Source organism: Rhinolophus ferrumequinum, chromosome 4, assembly GCF_004115265.2.
Source record: "Rhinolophus ferrumequinum isolate MPI-CBG mRhiFer1 chromosome 4, mRhiFer1_v1.p, whole genome shotgun sequence".
Lineage (NCBI taxonomy): Eukaryota > Metazoa > Chordata > Mammalia > Chiroptera > Rhinolophidae > Rhinolophus > Rhinolophus ferrumequinum.
The window spans coordinates 32975661-32997896 of NC_046287.1; the positions used below are offsets into that span (position 1 = coordinate 32975661).

General features: G+C 36.1%; 1 protein-coding gene across 1 annotated transcript; it reads right to left on the reverse strand.

The window, feature by feature from the left end:
- Positions 1–5333: 5333 nt before the first annotated feature.
- SLITRK1 (SLIT and NTRK like family member 1) lies at positions 5334–10681 on the reverse strand. The gene is made up of 2 exons (XM_033105134.1): positions 10214–10681; positions 5334–9748 (listed from the first exon to the last, which is right to left on the reverse strand). The coding sequence occupies exon 2, from the start codon at positions 9694–9696 to the stop codon at positions 7606–7608; it is 2091 nt and encodes a 696-aa protein (XP_032961025.1). The 5' UTR covers positions 9697–9748; positions 10214–10681; the 3' UTR covers positions 5334–7605.
- Between the last annotated feature and the right edge of the window lie 11555 nt (positions 10682–22236).

The following is a 22236-nucleotide window of genomic DNA, read 5'->3' on the forward strand; positions in this document are numbered from 1 at the left end:
CTTTAGAACATCTTCAATATGTTCACGGCATATAGTAGGTGATCAGTAAATATATGTTTTACTTCAATTGCAATGTAAAATTTCCATCATCCCCAGTTATTTTTCTTTCCGTTTTGCTTTTGTTTTTGTTTTTGTTTACTGAATTTGGCTTGATTAACATATATCTCCCTGACACCAATGTTCTGTTGCTGCCTTGAAATGCCTTGAGCTAGGTGGTACATATACCACTAATAACTGTACAAGTCTTGAAGAATACACTATTATAAAGGTTGTAGTCAAAATATCTCTCAATCATGGCCTAGTAGCCAACATTAAATATAGACTGAAATTTCTGTTCTTGAAATATGCAATACTAGTTTAAGATATTATGATATAACAAAGCCTGTATTTATAAAAGAAAACAATTCCATTCCCAGTCTATGTATTTGATTACTCACCAAGTGTGTAAATGGAACTTGCAAAGATGTTAATTTAATAGGTATCATATTAAGCATCCATGTAAAATTGCTGGAAAAAACGTTCTGTATTACAAAAAGTTTGTGGTATAGGTAGTTTTGGACAGGCTAAAAGTGATACCACGATTATGCAGATAATGTACAACAGTGCTCTGGTCTGACTTTCTTCTTAATTCGATGTTATAAATTTTAAGTTAAAGTAGTAACATGACATTCCATGTAATTCATTTCTTGGGGATTATTGCTACTTCCAGCTGTTAGTTTCTTGGTTTTAAGTCTAATCTCTCATGATATTATACCATAAGATGTTAACACCCTCCTGGAATACTCTACATCTTATGTCTCAATGTCTAATTATACAAAATACCATCTGTAGCTTGAAATCTGATTGTTGGAGAGATGACCATTTTGGTAAAAAATACAAATGTCATCCAAAGTTTTGCTTAAAAATAAAAATTAAAAAAATGTAACATTTTCTGACCAAAAAATGAATAAGGTAAACTCTCTCATTAAAGCATGTACTGAGACATTGAAAAACATTTAGTCCTTCAGGAAACAGAGAGATTAACAACATTAAACTCTTTGCTTTAGTAATTTCATTTTCTTTAGATTCAACTGATAACAGGCTAAACCAATTAAAATCCATTATTTAGGAACCTTGAAAAGTTTACTAACATAAATGTGTAACTCAATGATGACAAAACTATATACTCTACCACTTTTTGATTGTTAAACACATATTTGACAATCCAGTGTTAAATATATCCAATTCCATAATGTTAACTGGACTCACACCTGAATTGATTAGCTGAAAATATTATCAAACTGAACAGAAATTAACAAATAATTATGATACCATTTAACATATTATACAACAAAATATTTTAGATATAATAATTTAGTCATGTAGAATTACTTATGATTGTATAAAATAAATATTTTAATGGAGATAAATGCCTGGACTAAAACAGGTAGAGTATACTATAATGTGCAGACAATGACTTGTTTCAAATTCATTCATTATTTTATAGTCCAATTATTTTATGGAAGTAGCAAAAAGTTCTACATACGTACATGTAATACTATTTAAATCATATCACTATCATAATAATGAGTATTAATTTCTCAAGAGCAGATGCAGTTTGGAAATGTTAAGAATATATTGATTTAAAAAAGAAAGGTACACAATAAATATCAAAAAATCTGGTAAGAGCCATTATTGCTTATGGTTAATAGTGACCCTTTTCCACTCATTCCCCTTTCCTTGAGAGGAAAAGACTATTTCAATGAAAGCACTATGGGTTGACCATTTATTATCTGTATTATTGACTATATATTACTAAGACACTTCTCATTTTTCACTATGTATTGAGTTTTTCTATTGGTGGCTGCAGCTGAACATGTTTCCTTCCTGTATTTTTCTGCCAAGAAAAAAAATGGAATTAGAAGTAAAGGTAAAAAGGCACAGAGGTGACTTAATGCATGGCTTTGCTTACTGCTTTCTGTTTATTAAACCTTTGGACTTGTGCATCTGGAACATACTTGTAAATAATTGAATATTTGGTTTTACTACAAAAAAAATAGCTAGTAAAATTATAAAGGTATGCATAGTATTACATTATGATTTCTGCTATCTATTTTATGTATATAAACCCAAATCAAAGCGAAATACCCAGAGACAACTCTTCTGAAATTCTTATGCTACCAAGAAATATTTTATTCAATTTCCTAAACTTGTATTTGATTTCTCAAATACCTAAATTGAAAAATTATCATTCACTTAAGATAAAAATTGATTTGATTGTTTCTCTTTAGAATGATTAGTCAGAAAACTTAAGTCACAAAATAGCAGACATGTTTCTCAATTTACAAAAGAAGAAATTAAACAAAACTAGCAAGGTAAAATTAGTAAAGTAACACTTTCATTCTAAAATATTGTTTTAAGACTTTAAACTACTTGCATAATAGCTAAGAAAACTGATGTGACAACTGTGCTTATCCAAATGGCCAAAAACTAACATATTTGAAAGAAACACAAACTTTTCTGGTGCGATCTTTTAAAAATTGCCAATGGCATACTATTCTATAATTATGATTATGTGTATATGATATATTTGTAGGTTGTAAACTCTTTGAGATTATAACTGCCTGATTTTGTTTTCCCAAGAGAGCTTCTACAATATTTTTTATGTAGCAGTTGCCTGATAATTGTTGCCAATTGAACATTTAGGTTCTAACTCATTTAAAATTCTTTAAACTATTAGATAGTTCTCCTGTACTTTTTGTGCAAAGTTCAAGTAGGAAATATAATTATATTTCAAGTATGTAATGTAGTATATATTTAGCAAGTAAATGAAAGGAAAAGAATAATTAATTACATAATTGAGGTCTAAGCTAGTGTATGAAATTGCCAGTCAATTCAGTCCATAGGGTTATATAGGGCTTCTGTAATCTAAGACGATTTTTTCAGTGGTTCATTTCATTACAAAATTGTAGTCCTTAAACACTTAATTTGCTATTGTCTTAACTATTCATTTTTCTCTGAAACCCAGTCAAATTTTGATAGGTCACCACAAAGTCAATATTGGTTCAGGTTTCGGGATTGTTCTATCTGTAGCATGTGCTTTCATGAAACAATTTAGTGGCATTTCTTTAAGGTTCAACACCAAGAAGAAAGTCATCCATGTCCTGTGTGGTACTTTTTATAATAACATTTTTGGCAACTTTATAGATGAGACAAAATGCCAGGGGATTATATGAAATTTATTTAATTTAGCATTCTTTTTTAATGGCTTAGGGCCACATTGAAACGAATCATATAATATAAAAATCTTGAGTATGCATTTCCTATATCTGTTGATATTATACAGAATTTATCTTTTAAAAATTAAATATGTTGCATTTGGAATAGATTGAAATAAGAGAGAGAGAAAATGGACCAAAAGTTAATAATTGCTAAAATTCAAACTTTAGCACATTTTGTGTTTCCATTTTTCTTCCAATAAGCATACAAATAAGAAATATTTATAAATCATCTAGCAGAAGAGCAGAATTAGAAACTACTCTATTTAATACCCTACAAACACATTAAAAACTCATACTTCTGTGTTCACCCTTGCAAATTTATCCATCTCTTTGTACATACCAAATAACATTTATTAGCAACCTAGAAAAAGCTAAATTAACAAACTGTCCTTGGAATCACCAATATAATTTTAATACTTATTAAAATGCCTGACTATTCTAATTATATCTGATATAAATACTGTTAAGGAAAAAATCCTTTTTCATAACTGTTAGATCAGCTATTCCAGCTTCCTCCTGGGTAAACATGTAAAAATGGATAAACAATAAATTTCTATGGCAACTACTTACATTCTAAGATATTCTTAGTTACAGCAGAAGCCACAGAAGCTATTACTTTCTTTAAAGCAATGGAACTAAACAAGATATTTCTTTCTTTCCTCCTTTTCCATCTGGCACAACTAAAAATCTCTTTTACTTTGGTGACTTACAGGATGATTTATCCTTTGGATGATTTATCCAAAACATTGTATCTCAACTAAAGCAAGAGGCAACTACAGTTATACAAGCATTTTCTACAAACTTAAAACAAAAACAAGAAGCTGAGCACATCTAAATGAAAGTTATATTGTAAGACCATATGTATTATGTACCTTGCAAACCAAACTAATTATATTAATATATTCATAATATAATTATAATGAATGTTCTTATATATGAATCAATGGACATCTTTCCTACATAATTTATTATTATATATTAAAATGTTTGATAATCCTAATATTTTAGAATTAATGTATAAATTAGATTTGATAATTTGAATTTCTATAATTCATAAATTCAAATAGCACATACATCTTTTTTCTTATATGTTTACTCTTATACACTATTGGAAAATACACTGAAGTTATCTTTTCTAAATATAGGACAATTTTCTTTTGTTGGAAGACATACTGGAAATATCAAAGGCCACCAACACATACTCAATTAAGAAGATACAACCTGACCCTTAATTTATTATATTGCATTTTTACAGTTGTATATATATATATATATATATATATATATATATATATACATATATATATATGTGTGTGTGTGTGTGTGTATATATATATCCTTCTTTAAGATGTAATGAGGTATTTATATATGACTGTTCCATTCAAAGAATGAGCTGTTGGAGTTTAAATCCAGCTCCATATTTAGCAGGTATTAACTGACATTTTTTACTCTCCTTAAGCCCCATTTTCTCGTTGATAAAATGAAAATAGAAATATCTCATTAAATTATACTGTGGTTTTGAGGGTTACATTAAATAATAATGTAAACCACTTAGCACATGACTGATATACAATGACTACTCAAAAACCATTGAAGCTCATATTTTAAAAATAATTTTACATGTTTAACCTTGTCTTCTATGTTATGATTCTTTTCAATTAGCATGAAGAAACGTTCCTGTCCCAGCACACCTTCTAGGAGAAGTTCTAGTTTCTTGACATAGATTAATTGTGCATCAGTTTTAAAAAATAGTATCATAACTCACTAGGTATTTTTTATTGTGTTACTTTCTACCAGAGACTTAGAACATCTACCATCTTTTTTTTTTTTTTTCCTTCTAGGGTCATAATATTGTTGAATACATGACTCTTCCCCTTCCTCAACTTTTCTACCACAAGTAAATCTGTTGTTCGCTTACCAGGAAGCCAGTTGTACTTCCCATAAAAGGAATTAAGGCCTTCATACAAAAAATAAAAAGCAAACCATAATATTCGTAGGTTACCAACTTTAACACTATGAAATGTAGTCCACAAACAAAAGAATCAAGAGAGAAAATGATGAATGGCCTTAGGAATAGTCATAAAGATTTTATTAAAAAAGCATTAAAATAAATAGTACATACTCCGGAACATCACTGTTCTGGGAAATTATTTCTCTTTAGAATATGAGTTCTAAAAGGCAAATCTTCTTACAACTGCTTTGGGGGCTTTCATTAGCTGATTTACAATCCTATATATATTTTTTCCCCCTGTGGTCTGCAGTCTTTTAACATACTTCTCAAGGGTGGATATGTGGTGGAATGCAGACCCCATCAACATGTGTACTTTTGTTTGCTTTTGTCCCTTAACTGCTGATAAAATGGACTGCTTAGAAATCCCAGAGGAATATGATTGAGGCCAGAGTTACACTGGCTCATAAAATTCAAACAGTTCCAATGCTTTTCTTGCTAATTACTGGGCCACAACCCAAAATCCCAATGATGGGAGAGAAACACTTCTTTAGGATAATGATTGATTTCCATAAAGATGAGTGTTTTAACAAATTTTAATATGCAGTTGCTGGGGCGGGGAGGGTGGGTGGGCACTAATTAGTTTTATCGTTTTCAGCAGATGTTGAATTCAAAACGCCAGCAGCATCTCAAATGCCACTCATTAAGGCTGTCTTTCATCGAAGAGTGCTGACCAATGAAATCTCCACTCTGTTTAATGAGACCGATCTAGGCAGAGTCAATTAAATCAAATCTCTACTAACATCCTTAATATATCTGCAGTGTTTGCAGCAGCAGCAGCAGCAGCAGCAGCAGCAGCAGAAGCAGCAGCAGGAGGGATTTCCAGTATTAATAAAGGGATTCACTGCCGCATAAGGAGCGGGGAGAGGGGGGAAAGGCAGGGAGCTGTTGGGGGAAGACCTTACTTTATCCCCAGGAAAGGCTGGAAAAGTCCGGGTGGGGCTGGAGGGGGAAGGGAGCTACTTAAAAGGTAAGAAGCAAGTGAGAGGAGTAGAGAAAGAGCCTTGAAGTAGCTCTGGAAGGGATCCCCCCCCAGCTGTGCCCCTCCCCCGTCCCTTCCACCGCAAATCCAATTTACCAGTTGCAAATATGAAGCTGGAAAAATGTAAGGACCCAGAGTTGAAAACATTTTCACTTTAATACTGAAAAAATATGCCATTATAAAATCCTCGAATAGAATTAGTAAGTTTCACGTGCCTCCCCGTTGTTCTTTTCCTACTTTATAAGTAAGATTTACACCAGCACAGAATTGCTACCATAAGATCGCAGCCTAAGCACTAGAGTGACATTAATTGGTCATGCTTAACTGCCTCAAAATCTTTTCTTTTTTTTTTTTAATAATTACACTGATACTATAATAGAAATCATGGAGACTTATTTTACATTCAGATGGAAGGCATTATTGGATATGTATAGAAAAATATTCCCCCTCCAAAACAAACAAACAACAAAAAAAAAACAAAACAAAAAATCATCACGATTAAAATAAAAGAACGAACCCAAAACAACCCATAAAACGTTTCTCAACAAAATACATTTTTAACTCATAAAATGGACTGATGACTAGCCATGCAAATGTCTTAAATAAAACCTTTACATTTCTTGTTTCACAGTAAACGTACGCTCTGAACTGCCTACCAATCACAAATAATGGCGAAATGGCACTTTCTGATTATACTGTATTTTGTTTATAGAAAGTTTGATACGATGGGACTTATCAGGTAAGAGGGTGGGTGCTGTGAACGTGACGCCGTCTCCAGCCGCCGGGGAGGGCGGCGCCCCTGGAGCGCGTGGATTCCATGCGAGCCATGCAGCACTTTTTGTTTTTCTCAGAAGTCAGTTATTTATTTACAATACATTCATGCCTTCGTGCAACTGCCCATCCCTGCGTAGCCAACAGGGAGCCATCACGCCCCGCTCCTCGCGGGGCTAATCCACAGGGGGAAAAATAGATATCTATCTCTCTATATAGATGTGGGTATATGTATATAAGTATAGGACCACGGCAGCCTTCCTCACCAGCCCCTTCTCAGAGTGCAGTGACTTTGTCAGTTCTTAGAGCAGGCCCCCTGCTGGGCTTTGTCAAAAGGGGCTCGCAGCACGGAGCGATTTGGCAGCGCGATCCCAGCCACAGTCTACTCTTTGTTTCCAAAAGGGAGCTAAGGGATCAGACCCTCTCAGTACAGGGAGTTCATAGTTATTTGCTTATTTATGTCCATCAAGACTTGGGGCGCGCTGGACTAGGGTCAGGGCTTCTTTGACCCCTGCGACGCTGGCCGGGGTCGGGTTCGGGGGCATGGCCTTCCCCCTTCCCCTGCTCTACCCGGGTCGGGGGTCTTAGTCTGAGAGGGAGTGGGAGCCACAGTCATACACTCTGTGGGCACCATCTGCGTTGTAAGGCCCATTGTGCCAGTACGAAGAGTCACAGACTGTCTGTAGGGAATTAATTTCGGACGCCGAGGAGTTGGCGTCCCTTCTTTTAGACCGCTTTCGATTTCTCAGGATAAACACGAGCATGCCCACCACAGTGAAGGCAGAGGTGACAAACACCAGCAGCAGTCCTGGGACCAACACGGAGATGGACACCCGGCTAGTGTCTAGGTAGGAGTTGGAGTGCGTCCCGGTCTCCGCCAACCCAGTGCTGTTTTTACTGTGTGAAGTTAACGTGGGCGAGATTCTCGCGTACAGCTGGGGGCAGATCTCGTCGTTGGAGAGGACCATGAAATCCTTCCTAAAGAAGTTCACGGGAGTCTCACACTTAAGGTCGCTCATCAGCACCTCGGAACCCAGGCGCTCCGCCCATTGCTTGAAAGGCACAATAGTGCAGGAGCACTCCCACGGGTTTCCGTGTAGGTCTATCTGGATGATGGAAGTTAATTGGTCCAGCACCCCTGCCACCGGGAGGTACATGAAGTAATTGTTGTGGAGGCTGAGCTTAGAGAGAGACACCCCAGCAAACACGTCCACGGGTAGAGAGCGCAGCAAGTTGTTGTTGAGGATGAGGATCCGCAGTTTAGGCATGGCATTGAAGGTGCCGGGAAGGATGAGCTGGATCGCGTTGTACTCCACGTTCAGGTACTCGAGGTTCTGCAACCCGGCAAATTTCTCCCGGGACAGCGTGTCCAGGTAGTTGCTATCCATATACAGCCACCTGAGGTCTAAAAGGTTCTTAAAAGTGTTGTTCTCTACGGTGGCGATGTTATTGTTGCCCAGATCCAACAGAATGAGATTCTTGTAATCCACAAAGTGCGATTTTCGGATGCTATGGATCTTGTTATCTCGCAGGAAAAGCTCCTGCACGTTGAAGAGCTTGGGCTTCAAATCAGCCAAGCTGCTCACGTTCCGGTTGTTGCAGTTCATTTTTAAACCCGACCCGGGGATGTGGTCGCAGCTGCAGCCCCCAGGGCAAGGCATGCCGTTGGTTGGGGGTTTGTTTCTGGCACTGCCTGTCGCTGTCGCTGCCGTGGGTCTGATTTTGATCTGCCAGTTGCCTGGGATCTTTGTACCTCCGTTTGGAGCAGACCCTGGGGTAGCATGATCCTCTTGACCATTTGTCTTGAAAGGAGTTGGCAGGGGGCCAGGAGCGAAGGTTTCTTCTTGGGCAGGGGGCGCCGGGAGACTAGAATCCACTCTGTTTTTCAAAGGACACAAGTCTTGTTCAGTGGTTTCATTGAGGTCTTTCCCCTGCAGTCTGGTGGGGGCTTCACAGACCACTCGGCCGATCAGGGCATTTTTGGGAATGTTTTCGAGCCATTCTTTCAGGGAGAGAAGATCACAGGTGCAGTCCCAGGGGTTATCCTCTAGCAGGATCTCGGCAATGCCCGGGATTTGCTCCAAGACCTCCTCATAGGGCAGCGTTTTCAGTCTGTTCCCCCGGAGGTCGAGGTGGGTGATGGGCACATACTGGAATACGTTGGCAGGTAGAGTGCTGATCAGATTGTCATTTAAAATGAGTACCTCCAGCTTGTTCAAGTCCTGGAAGGCTCCGGGGTCTATATCCCGTAATAAATTAAAGTCAGCCTGGAGATATTCCAGATCGTCCAGCCCCAGAAAAGTCTGCTTCCGGAAGGATTTGATCTTGTTGTTGTTGATGTGCAGCCTTTTCACAAGCTGCAGCCCCAGAAAAGCCCCGGGAACGATTTCATGCAAGCCATTGTTTTCCATGTGCAAACTAACCGCATTATAAAAGTTAGCAAACTCATTAGGGAAAAGTCGAGTGAGGGAATTGCCATGCAGAAATAGATGGTAAAACTGCGAAGTCGGGGCGGTGAAACGCTGCAGACTCGTAAAGCCCTTTTTTTCACAGTCTACGTGTAGGTCCCCTTCTATCTCATTGCAGGAACAGATCTTCTCTTTGCAAACGTCCCCTGTAACGTTTCCAGCAGCAAAACAAAGAGACGTCTCCAGCAACAGAATCCAAAGCAGCATTTTTAAAGCGAGCAATTCATCCCGATCTCATGACAAAGTAACAGCGACCATCCTGCTCGCCACAGACACAATTCAAGTTCATTTAGTGCTCCAGTGTCGGAACCCAGGGAAGGAGAAGAAAAGGGTTTGGGGGGGTGGGGGTGGATTCCTTCCTCCCTAACCCCCCACCCCGCACTGCAATAACCCAGGCACCAGTCAATAATTATATCCACAAACTATCCAGGCACGTAAGTGCAGGGCAAGCAAAAAAAAAAAAAAAAAGAAAGAAAAAAAGAAAAAGAAAAAAAGTAAAAAAAAAAAAAAATAACCCCACTCCCCCTCAACCCTTAAAAAAAAAAGTTAAATATATACGTATAAATTTAAATTGCACCCTTACAAAATCTCGTCTAGTGGTCCTCACTAATCAGGAAAGGAACAATGCTAGTGATTAGAAGCAAGTGCATGTTAGAGAAACAAGCAGAGGGTTTGCAGCGTAGTACAGGCGCACTGCCTGTGCATGGCTGTGCGTCGGACTGACCTTGCCTCTCTGATACAAAGCAGGGTTTTCATCGGCTTCTGTTGTTGAGGCTGCTGATGGAGTTCTTGCTGTGGCTGAGGGTTGCCCAGAAGTACCCCCGAGGTGCTGTCCAGTCCCCCCGGTGCTGAAATCACACCCGACCGAAGGACTCACGCTGCCGAGCCAATGGCGCTGGAAAATTTCCGCAATCGCTGCGTTTTGTGCCTGTCCATATTTTTCCTTTCCTCCCCTTCGGTCCTCTTCAGTCTCTTTTCTTGGGCTCTGGATCTCGGTTACTAGCTCTTTTCTCGTTCTCCTTCTCTTTCTTCTGCTCTTTCGGAATTACGTGGAGGGGGCGGAGAGCGGGGGGCGGGGGGGGGGCGAGTTGTCTGAGGGAGGGAGAGAGCGCGAGAATGGGGAGGAGGGGGAAGAAGAGAGTTGCTAAGAAGCTCTGCTCGTTCCAGCCTGGTGCACTCTGAAAGATCTGACACCCTCTGCTGATCTGCAGTAGCAAAAATCCATCTGGTGAGAGCATGCTGAAGGGGGGAAAAATCAATTCACGTACAGGGCAAGAGTTAAAAATATGGGCATTAAAGGCTGTCGATCCACATAGATGCTTTTATTTTAAATGGATTATTTAATTCTTCTTGCGTGCAGGAAACTTTACCCTTTCCTTCCCTTAATGACCTCACAACCCCCACTAGATCCAGCGTCTGAAAAGGAGTGCTTTTAAAACATTTATTTTCCAATGGCTTGAATAAAATTAGTGTCAGGGTGTCAAGCGAAAAGCAATTTGAGGTAATTATACTGCACGCCATTTTCATCGGCGCTTTAAATGCATTTCTTCCGTCTCTGCAGTACAGTGTGTTTTATGCTATTTGATGTCTTTGAAACCGCTTTTTTTGGCATGTTCAAAGTGGGTATTTGAAACATATATTCATGTCATATACATTTCATATAATAGCATAATTGGGGATGGATTTTTTGTTGCAAGGGATATAATTTATGCACATACTTTTCTTTTTAAAACTTGGTATAGAATTTTAGTCAATTTGGTCACTGAGAGTTAGAATTCTCTGATGATATTTCTTGAATGTTATTTAAGTCTGCAGGATGAAAACACAATGCACGCTTACGTCTTTGACTCCAGACCTGAAAGCTTTAATTGAGAGGCGGAATAGAAGGGCAGGGGGAAATCCCAATTTGTTTCGGAGTGCTCTTAAAAATCCACTGGCAGACAGGTGCGCACACAATACACACACACACACGCACGCACGCACACACACACACATGCACGCACGAACACACACAGAGTTCCCACTTCCCTTCGGTCGCATTTAAAATGCATATAAGTAAATAACCAGTAGCTTTTAGAGAGGGGTAGATAGCAATCTCGGTCTCTAAGGCTTGGGGCAAACAATATGGGCAGGTAGCAGACAGCTGCTCTACGTGCTTATGCTTGGCTGGGTCCTGGTGCTGAGGGAGAAGAGTGCTCAGGCTTTTCCCAGGGAAGGAATTGCTGGGTTCCTCAAACTTAGGAGGAGCTTAAAGAAATGAAGTTCTACAAACATCTGGGAGAAGAGAAAATATGAAAATGCTGCCTCTCGGGAAGGCTGTTTTGCTGACTTTTGTTATCAGCATCAACACCTTTTCCATCAATATGTTCTAAATACTGCTCATCATTTTAGGGTTTGGAATTTATAGGACTTTTTTTTTTTTTAATTATCATTTGCTCCTTTCTTCAGTGGGAGCACAGATCATATGTTTACATCAGTTTCCCTTTTAATTAGGTTTTACACAATTTAGACAGCTGTTACAAGCTTGCTAATAATCTGCTTAAAAGATCAAATATCCAAGGATATGTGCATTTTGAAAAGGCTGGAAGTAAAAGATTTGGGGGAAGGCCTGGAGTTAGAGAAATTCAGGAAAGTGTAGAGATATATATTTTTTCTTGGTCCAGAAGCTAATTCTTGGGGAGGGGTCAGTTCTCATACATATATGTAATATTTTCATATAATTAAATGTTTGCTGTCAGCTGGTGAAATTCAGTGGAAGGGCATGGAAGAAGGCTCAGGTCGTTCTGGTGTGTGTGTGTGTGTGTGTGCTGGTGTGCTCCATAGAGAGAGACAGACAGAGAGGGTGGGAGAGAGAGAGAGAGAGAGAGAGAGAGAGAGAGAGAGAGAGAGAGAGAGAGAGAGAGAGAGAGAGGATTGGGAGGCCTTTTTCAGGAAACCTAATACACTTCTAAAACAATCCTATTTTTATTTAATTTAACCCATGACCACATGTAAAAACTGGGGAAAGAGCTTACTCAATTTGAAACCATTTTACACACACACACACAACATTCACACACACACACTCAAATGCTATGTAGTTGAGAACTGCAGATATGGAGGAATTAAACTAAAAGGAAAGGTATTTCTGTTTCTTGTAAATGAACTTAGGTCGGAAAATCATTGGCCCCAGGAACCAATGTGAGAAAGGAAGGTGTCTCCAGCAGTGTCTGTGATTGATAGGAGGTAAGACTTTGAAGAAGAGAAAAAAAAAAAAGAAAGAAAAAAATTCCGACTGTTTAGGAAGAAAAACACTGATGGTAATCATCTAAAATCACACTTTTAAACTTAATTGGTTACTTATTTTTTTCAACTTGCTGAATAAATACTTTATGTGAAGAGACCCAGAGGACCTATTTACATTGATTTTAGGTGAACAGAATTGATGAAACAAACGATTGATATTCAGATTCTACCCTCCCCACACATATACCCATTAAACTTTGCATCTCTGTCTCCCCTGATACCTTCTTTCCTCTCAAAGCACCAATCACAGAAGAAAATTTACAGTCAGGATTTTCCTATTTAGATATTTCACCAAAATATCCCCCAATTCTACCCTCTTTAAATGGCACTGTAAGAAAAGAAGTGTGGTAGTGCCCACTAAGAAACAAAACCTCAGTAGAAAATATTAAGGTTATACCACTTATATGAAGATAGCTACTACAAAATTGCAAACAAAGAATAGAAAGACGCACGTATACTTCTATTGAAACTGTATCCTCATTAATGAGCTAACAAAATTCTTAATAATTATTTTCATAATAAATATATTTCAAAGAAATAAAGCAGTCTAGAAAAGCACACCCACCCCTCCAAAGGCTAACTGTTGAATATGTATAACAGTAAATTTCTTGAAGGGAAATTTTAAAACATGGGAATGTGTATGTGATCTTAACATTTCTAATGCCTTAGGGGAATATGTGTTAGGCATGAACTCTTCTTAAAATGGTTCTATTATACTATATTTATTTGAGCTCAAGTGAACTATTTCAACTTTTTGCCTCTTGTAATAGATGATCTCAGGAGCTTGAGATAAAGGACACTCCAGATGATGATGAGAATTGATAGTATTTGCTCAGGGCTGTAGTTTCATTTCTGGGCTATGGCCAGAAGTATTTCAATTGTATCATTAAACGTTAGTATTTTCTTATTCTTCCTCAAATAGGTTCATCTCTCAAGTGACAAAAGTTAGATGTTCACATCACAAAATAATTAAAATTTAAAAGGGAGTTATCAGTTAATTATCTATGTTTTCCCAAATGGCATCAAATTTCCAGATGTTTCTATCATGTGCACTACATATTTAAGATGAAAGAGCAGACTATTGAACAATAATTATTTTAATACATTTTCACTTTGTAGTTTATTTAATCCTTACAATGACTTTTTTTAATGCAGACATTTTCTTTCTTTCTTCCTTCCTTCCTTCCTTCCTTTCTTTTTATTGGGGAACAGTGTGTTTCTCCAGGTCCCATCAGCTCCAAGTTGTTGTCCTTCAATCTAGTTGTGGGGGGTGCAGCTCAGCTCCCAGTCCAGTCGCTGTTTTCAGTCTTTACTTTCAGGGGGCGCAGCCAGAATTGATCCATCAACCTTGTTGTTGAGAGCTCATGCTCCAACCAACTGAGCCATCCAGCCGCCCTAATCATTGCAATGATTTTTGAAAGTGTTTTAATTTTTAGTGATACATGTAATACTTTTTATTTAAGAAATATAAAGTTATATATCGGAAGTCCATCTTTAGTCTTTCCTTACCCACACTATTTTTTATTCCACAAATAATAACTGATTAATGTATACTACATTTTATATTATTATCCTATTTTTATAGATGTGGCAAGTGAAACTGAGGAATGTTGAGTAATTTACCAAAATAAAATAATATCAGTTGACTTTGCTGTAGGTAACAAAGTTACAAACTCATGAGCTAAACTCTTACTTTCATTCCTAAATCCTTAATTGTTCTAAATATGCAATGCCACTACCTTAGTTAAGCTCCCCCTATGTCAGTCTCCTTACTAGTAAATTAAGTCATTGGAGTTTGTGGATTTTTTGGTCCCGCCAAGCTCTTTTTTTTCAAATCTAAAAATCTTCAAAAAATAATTTCAGAGAAGGCCGACTGTCTCATGCCTATTTGCACTTTCACATTTGGATTTAGGAAGATTTTGTTAGTGTAATTGAATAATCACTAGGGCTTAAAGCCAATAATACATGTAAAAACCACTGAAGAATACAGTTCACTAGTTCTGAGTTTCATCTATTACTATCCATTCCTAGGTTTTGCAGGATAAAGAGGTTGCTGGAATTCTTCCTTCTGTGACAACAATTGTAAACTCAGAGATGGGTACATAAATCAGTTACACCTATAAACCAATGTGCTTGGAATGTTAGATTTCCTCTACGTCTTCATATTTTCTTTTTGTAGATTGTAAATCATATTCTAGAAATGGGGTGCCAATATAATTATCATATTACGTGACTTCTGAATGCAAAACAATAAAATATTTTTTTGTAGTAAACTGCTTTTCAAAATGTAGCTATTTTTTACTTACCATCAAATAAACAGCAAACCCAGGAAAACACATCAAAGTGCTTTTACATTTTTACTTGGTGGCCTGAAGTATCATTTTCTCATGTTCTCATCACTTGGAATTTATATTGCTGTGGGTCATAAAGGTTTGGTCATCTTGGCGTGGAACTGGTTTTCTCATAAAGTCTCTTTTGTCTAAAAGAGCTCATGTAAATAACTATTTTGGACTTACTGGGGAGAATATTGATCAAAAATATAAATTTTTATGTAAGAAAATCCTTATTCGTTTTTTAATTTAATGTAAATCAGGCAACCAAAATTTTGCCTGTAAAGGAGGCTACTCTAAGGTCTATACTACTAGTATAAACTATATTATAGTATAACTTTCTACATTGAAATGAGAACATATATTTGCAGAATTGTTTATTACATTAATTGGTGCTGAGTATTACAATATTAAGAACCTATTCTACTTTTTAAATATATCCTATAATACCTTGCAGATAATCACTTACAAGAAGAGATCTCTGATTCTTTTTCCTACACAGTATGTATTATATTTTTAAGGTAAACAAATACATATTACTGGTATAGGTGGTGAAGAATACTGAAAACAACAGTGAAAATATTAAAATCCATGGAATTCCAATACCCAGAAATTACTAGTGAAACACACACATATATTTGTAACATACTTTTTGCACAGAACAACCTTATACATAAAGCACTGTGAACATAATTATTTCTTATTACAGATTCCTAGAAGTAGAATTGCCAGGTCAAAGTGTAGAAAAAAATACTACGATTTTGATAGAAATCAACAAATTGCCTACTGAATATTTTTGCTAATTTATATTCCACCAGCAGTGAGATTTGCCATTTCCCTAAAATGCTGCCAGCACTATTTAATATCATTTAAAATATTTTCCACTCAGTTCAGTATTTTAAAGTGAAGACAATGCTTATTACACACTTATTTGAGCAAATTCATTTCAATTTCTAATTATTTATTGAATACATTGTTTGCCTTCTTCATTTCTATTTAACTCTTAAGATATTATTTTAGCTTACAATTATTTGTTTGAATCCTTTCCAGACCAAGCCACCTATGCCTCCTTTTCATTTTAATGTATTCAGTAGAATAACTACTAAATTTTTAAAAAATTATTTGTTTGAAGCATTGATTCCTCACTAGAGTGTAATATTGCAAAGGGCAGCGATCAAATCATTTCATTTTTTATATATGTGACCTAGCAGAATATTGGGTATATAATATCACATGATATATACACCCAAACAGTAAAATAATGCAGTATGGCAGTTAGTGATAAATCGAGTGGAACGGAATACAATAGTTAGAAAGTTCAGAGACAGGATTAATTCATAAACTGGGGACTTGGGAAAGTGATACAATCTATGAATTATTTAGGTAGACTTTTAAGTTTCATGTTTTCTATGCATTATATGCATTTGATGTGTTTCTCCTGTATTATCATGCATATATTTATGAATTTATCTTTTTTCTCTACAAAATGAGTTTCTAACCTACATTTTGTGTATCCCATAAGAGTTAGTATACTATCCAGCACCTGGTCGACAATCAATGAATGTGTGATGAGTCTAATGATAGGGGCACATTGCTGCTTTTGCAGGAGGAAGTCGATTGTAAAATTAACAGTTGTGAATATAAAAGATTAAAATGTCATGAAAGTGTAAAGATCAAGTGAGGTTAACTCTTCAGGTTATTGATTGAACTTTAAAAATGTATTAAAACAAAAGTATGAATTGTTAATCTGTTAGTTGTTTCAGGGCTGTGGGAAGTTTTTAAAGAGGCTGAATTGTCTTTCTTCCTCCTTTTTCTTTTGTAAAAACCTATTTCTTTATCTCTCCCTCTATCCCACCAGTTATGTTATTATCTGTATCATATATATTATTATGTCCTCCTTGGGGTTTATTTCAGCCCAAAAGTTGATTTTCTCTCTTTGAGAGTGCTCACATGATGTCAAGATGCTGCACCATTTAAAAATGTATTGTACTCAAATTGTTTCATCAGTTTTCAAGACAGGAAATTATTAAAATCATTTATTTATTCATCTTTACCATACACATGTGCATGCAAGCCATACACAAATACACACAGTGTGGAAGACAGCAGAATGCCAAAATGTAAGGTGGACAATGACACCATTTGCATTTTTACTCTTAACTCTTGAATATGCAATTTCTTGATTCAGAGGAATAAGTCTCTGAAGGTAGAAGTACATGCACTATTTGCAGGCCAGGTAGAGACATGCAGTTAGCAGAGGTGGATGCTATTTTGTAAAGGCCATTAAATCACATCATGCTGATGGCTAGTGTATAACCAGCTGATGATAAAGGTCAACACCATCTCTTTTGGATTTCTGCATAAGCACTATGTACTAGTAACTAATTTTGATTTCCATATCATGAAAAATGGAAATCTTATAAGGCATTTTGAATTGCCCAAGGAAAAACAAGCTTAAATATTGTTTATTAAAGTAGAAAACATGTTATTTTTCTAATCAGTTGAAATTGGCAGTTCTTACATTTATGGAATTGGCAGTTCTCATGTTTATGGTAATTATTAGGCTGTAGAAAAGCATTATATCACATGAGCAGTTGCCTAAAGCAATGAAAATATCAGGGGCTTTGGTACCAAACTTAGGAAATCATATTTTGCTGTACACTGTGCTTTTGGGGGACTCTTACTACATTCCTAATACTGGTTAATTTCCTACCTTTTAAGTCTTGTTTGGAGACAAACCACATATACTATCGTAAAAGATAAAAACGATAGACACTGATTTTTCCAAATTAGGGAAGATCATATGACCTGGCCTGGCCAATTAGACTCAGATGTCTGGATTTTCAATTAGACCTAATGACCCCTGGGAAGAGGAATGGAACAATTATCCCAGACAATGGTAGCAATGGCAGCCATAAGGAGTGTGGGGCACAGCTGTGGCCATGTACTGCTGCTTCAGGGCTGAGAGTGGAGCTATTGCAAGAGCTGTTGTACCCCTCACTGGTGAGAGCACTGGCAGCGCTATCCGCAGCAGAGGACGGCTGTGGCACAACTTGAACCGATTCTGATTATGGATCCATGTTTGTTTCTGTATACATACCCAGCCTGGTTGCCTGGTCTTTCCAGAGACTTTGGGACCTACCAGCTTCCTTTCTCTAAATGTCTTTCAGCTTGAATAAGTCAGAAAATCTGACTGATCTGAAATATGAGTAAGGTGACTGCTTTCCCAGAAAAACTCTTGTTTATGCTACTTTATGCTCTTCCAGTAGTAAAAATGAACGTCGCACAATTTCACTTTCACAAGTATCCCGATTTACATAATAAGTCAACTGAATAAAAAAGCCATTTCTCCCCTTGGGAATATGTAAATTAAGATGATTAAATGGTGTACTAGCGAGAATATTCTAGGTAGGTTTAAACGTGGAATAAAAAATAAAAAAAAAATTAAATTCACAGGTTCTGATTACGCCTGTTCTTATAACATATTTTGACATGAGTCATTCATGCTTGAAGCTGTATGATGAACAGATCATCTGTCCAACTTTAGGTATAACTTGGGCAGCGTTCATGTGTATGATAAGAATCAAAGGACACAGTATATTTAAGCTTGGTGTTTGATGCTGTTGTTGAAATAAGTGTATATAGACTTTAAGAAATTGAATATTAGCTAACTAATTAATTAATTAGTATTTTTAAGGAAAGATTCTAGAAACCAAGGGAAGAATAGTAGATTAACAACAATTACAAAAAAAGTTTTTGTATATTTGGTTAAGCAGCGATTTTTACAGAAAGTTTTTGTGGTAATCGCCTATGAAAGCCTGATGTAAACAGCACAATCACCAATGTCTTTTTGTTCAACAACGTATATCCCTGATTGCTAGTCTGCAATTGTAGTCTGAGAGAATTTATTTTCCTATCCTCCTCATCAAAATGTAAGAGAACCCAAACAGACTTTTATACCAGAAACTTCTTAAGTGAACTGTTACCTTAAATTGACTTTTTGATTTGGAAATTATGATGCTCAGGACAATTAGCAATTGAATACCTCCCCCAGTCTAGGGTTTATCTTAGAAGTTGACTTCACAATTATATTGTTCAAGAGTTTACTTTGCGTGGGACACTGAAGGAAAGGAGCGGTAACTAATGGACCTATAGGACCCCCTTCTCAACTAAAAATTCCTACCATTTCCCAAAACTCTACAAATTCTTTTTTCGAATACTAGCTTACCGAAGATAATTATACCAAAAAAGTAGGTAATCTTGGGTTACTTCTGAGACAGTGATGGCTCAGGGTTTCAGAATAGTATAGTGAATACACAGCAGAACCCAAATTCAAATTTTGCAATCATATTTAAAATGCCACTTTAAGAATGACATTAAAAATGAGGCTTTATGGCAAGTAGATCGGTTAAGTTTTAACTTTTATGCTGTCCAGTTGCATATTTAATTGCTCTATCTCTAGGAGCATCCCCACAGGTAAACTGGTATTGGCAGGTTAGATGCATGGCTTGCATAGTTCCCTTGAGATCATTTTATTATCATTTCTGATTTTTCTTATATCCCTGTAGCTAGGCTAACTAGGTACATTCCTGTTTCTTCTTGGATAAGCACCTCCATTATAGTCAATTAATTCTCTGAAAATATAGCATGGCACATGTGCTTATGTTAAAAATACAACACTTATATTCAGTTCCCAAATATTTCAAGCTGAAGTGCTGAAGTTCTTCTCTAAATCATAGTGAGGTATTATTTTCATGGACTGTTTTGCTGTGTCCAAAGCCTGTCTTCTTTTAATTGCTACCTGAAGCCTAGCATGTGATCTCATATCTAGTAGCTGATTTACATAAGATAGTAAACAAATATAAATAGATACACACACACACACACACACACACACACACACACATCTAAATGCATGTGTACGTTTCTTTCCCCAGAGAATTCTCTGATGTCCAGTAAGGACTAAACTTATCCCTAGTGGCTAAGATACTGTCGATAGATTTCAAGGTTTTCCTTCCAGAGTAAGTTCTTGTGACAGACTGAATGTTTGTGTCCTCCCCAAATTCACCTGTTGAAATCTTATCCCCAAGGTGCTGGGATTTGGAGGTGCAGGCCTTGGAAGGTTTCATTTTGTTTTGATGGTCAAATCATCTGAGATAAAACCAGCTGATGTTCATTCAGATGGGCTTCTGTGTCCAATATTAATTTTTCTGATACCTTTTTCCTTTTATGAAACCATCTTTTTCCTCGTTCTGATCACGAGAATGTTTAAACTGCCATTGTAATAGTTTGCATTATAGAGCAAATCCTTTATTCATATTTTGTAAAATGTTAAGTGCCAAAATATTTAGACTGTTACACCACCTTAAATAAATATTTCAAACTTCTGGTTGGAAAAAAAATAAAATAAAAAAATAAATGCATGTGTACGTGTAAATATGTGTTTTCTGACATGTGGTTTCAACCTGGTTGTTTCCCATTACTATGATGTGTGGAAAAGCGACTACATTTTCATTTGTTTTCAATAAAATTGGAATACCTTCTTTTTGAGAATGTAAGATTCTGTATGCATAAAAATGGACCATTTCTATTATTTATCTCTATAATATTATCTGCCTGCCTTACCTTTTCTCTTATTCTTCCTTTTCCCAATATGGCCCAACTTTAAATTGTCACCCTAAATAAAATCCATTGACTGGCCTATAAACTATATCTACATGAAATATTTCAAATATAATGAAAATTTCTCAATAAAATCTTATAAAGGAAACACACTAGTTTAATAGCTGTGCTAAAAATAATTGTTTTATAAGTATACTAGATTTGCATTCTAAAATGTATATAGTAACTTGCTATATTTGTAAATTAACTTTGATTGTATAATAGGTTTTAATTAAAATTTAGCAAAAGTTTATTTTATAGTAACTTTTACTTTATCAACTGTGGCTGTACACTGTCATGGATTTTTGCATATCATAGTAACTGACCTCGGAGTGCTTGAATCTGGTGAATTTAGTTTAACTGGTTAGCTTATTTATAATGTTTATGGATTTCACTACTTTGAATTTTTGTAAGCGTACAAACTGCATAAAAATAATTGTCATCGAGGATTATGACTACCATAAATTGCAAATATTGTCACTTTGATTTAAAAATTCTAGAAACAATAATTAAAATATACAATAAAAATTCCCTAATGCTTCAATTCCTCTCAACTTTAGGAGTACTATGTTTGAGGAGATATACCATTTTAGTATACTCTTCCACAGCTTTTTGCTAATTTAAATTTGAAAACATCTTACTAATAATTCTCACCCCTTCTGAAATTGGAAATAAATACATTAATTAAAGCACAGCACATTAAAAACCTGTAATTTTGCTCATACTTTTCATTCTTTATCTACTTCTAAAGTAATTGAAATATAAGTTGTAGTGGTAACATTCTTGAAATGTTCACAATTGTAACTGTTTTCAGTTTTCTTATATTAAAAACATCATTAGGAAACTCTCTAGAAGATGATTATTTACTACAAAATTATTGCTATTTTATTTGAATTTTACCAGTTCAACCAAGTTTTGCTTTTGGCTTAATCAGTTAATTCTAAGGAAACCAAGTTATTAGTTTCAAACCCTGAATGACTGGGTTTATACCATTGTTTCTCAAACTTTTTATTTTCTCCATTATTGCGTCCTACCCCAGGAGACAGTTTACATTTGTTTTATAATATTCCATCCATAACATTTTCATATCAGAGATATACTGTATATAACATACGGACTGTGGCCCTTTGGAGGTCCACAGATCATGTATTATCTAATATTCTACCAATCAAAGACAATTCTCTCCTTTGTAGATGATATCACCCCCACTGAAAATGTATGGTCTATTCTCACAGATTTTACCGCTAGTATAGTAACATATTTACAATTCATGGCATTGCTGAAGGAAAACTTGCTGAAATATTCACTACTAGCACATAAATATGTCAATAGCATTAGAAGATAGCACACAACACTGACTCTGAGGTGGTCTTGAAAAATCAAAATCAAATGTCATATCTCATTGGGCTGTTCCTAAGGGAAATCAGTGGAGGCAAAATCTCATTGCCTCTTTTCCATAAATTATAATTTG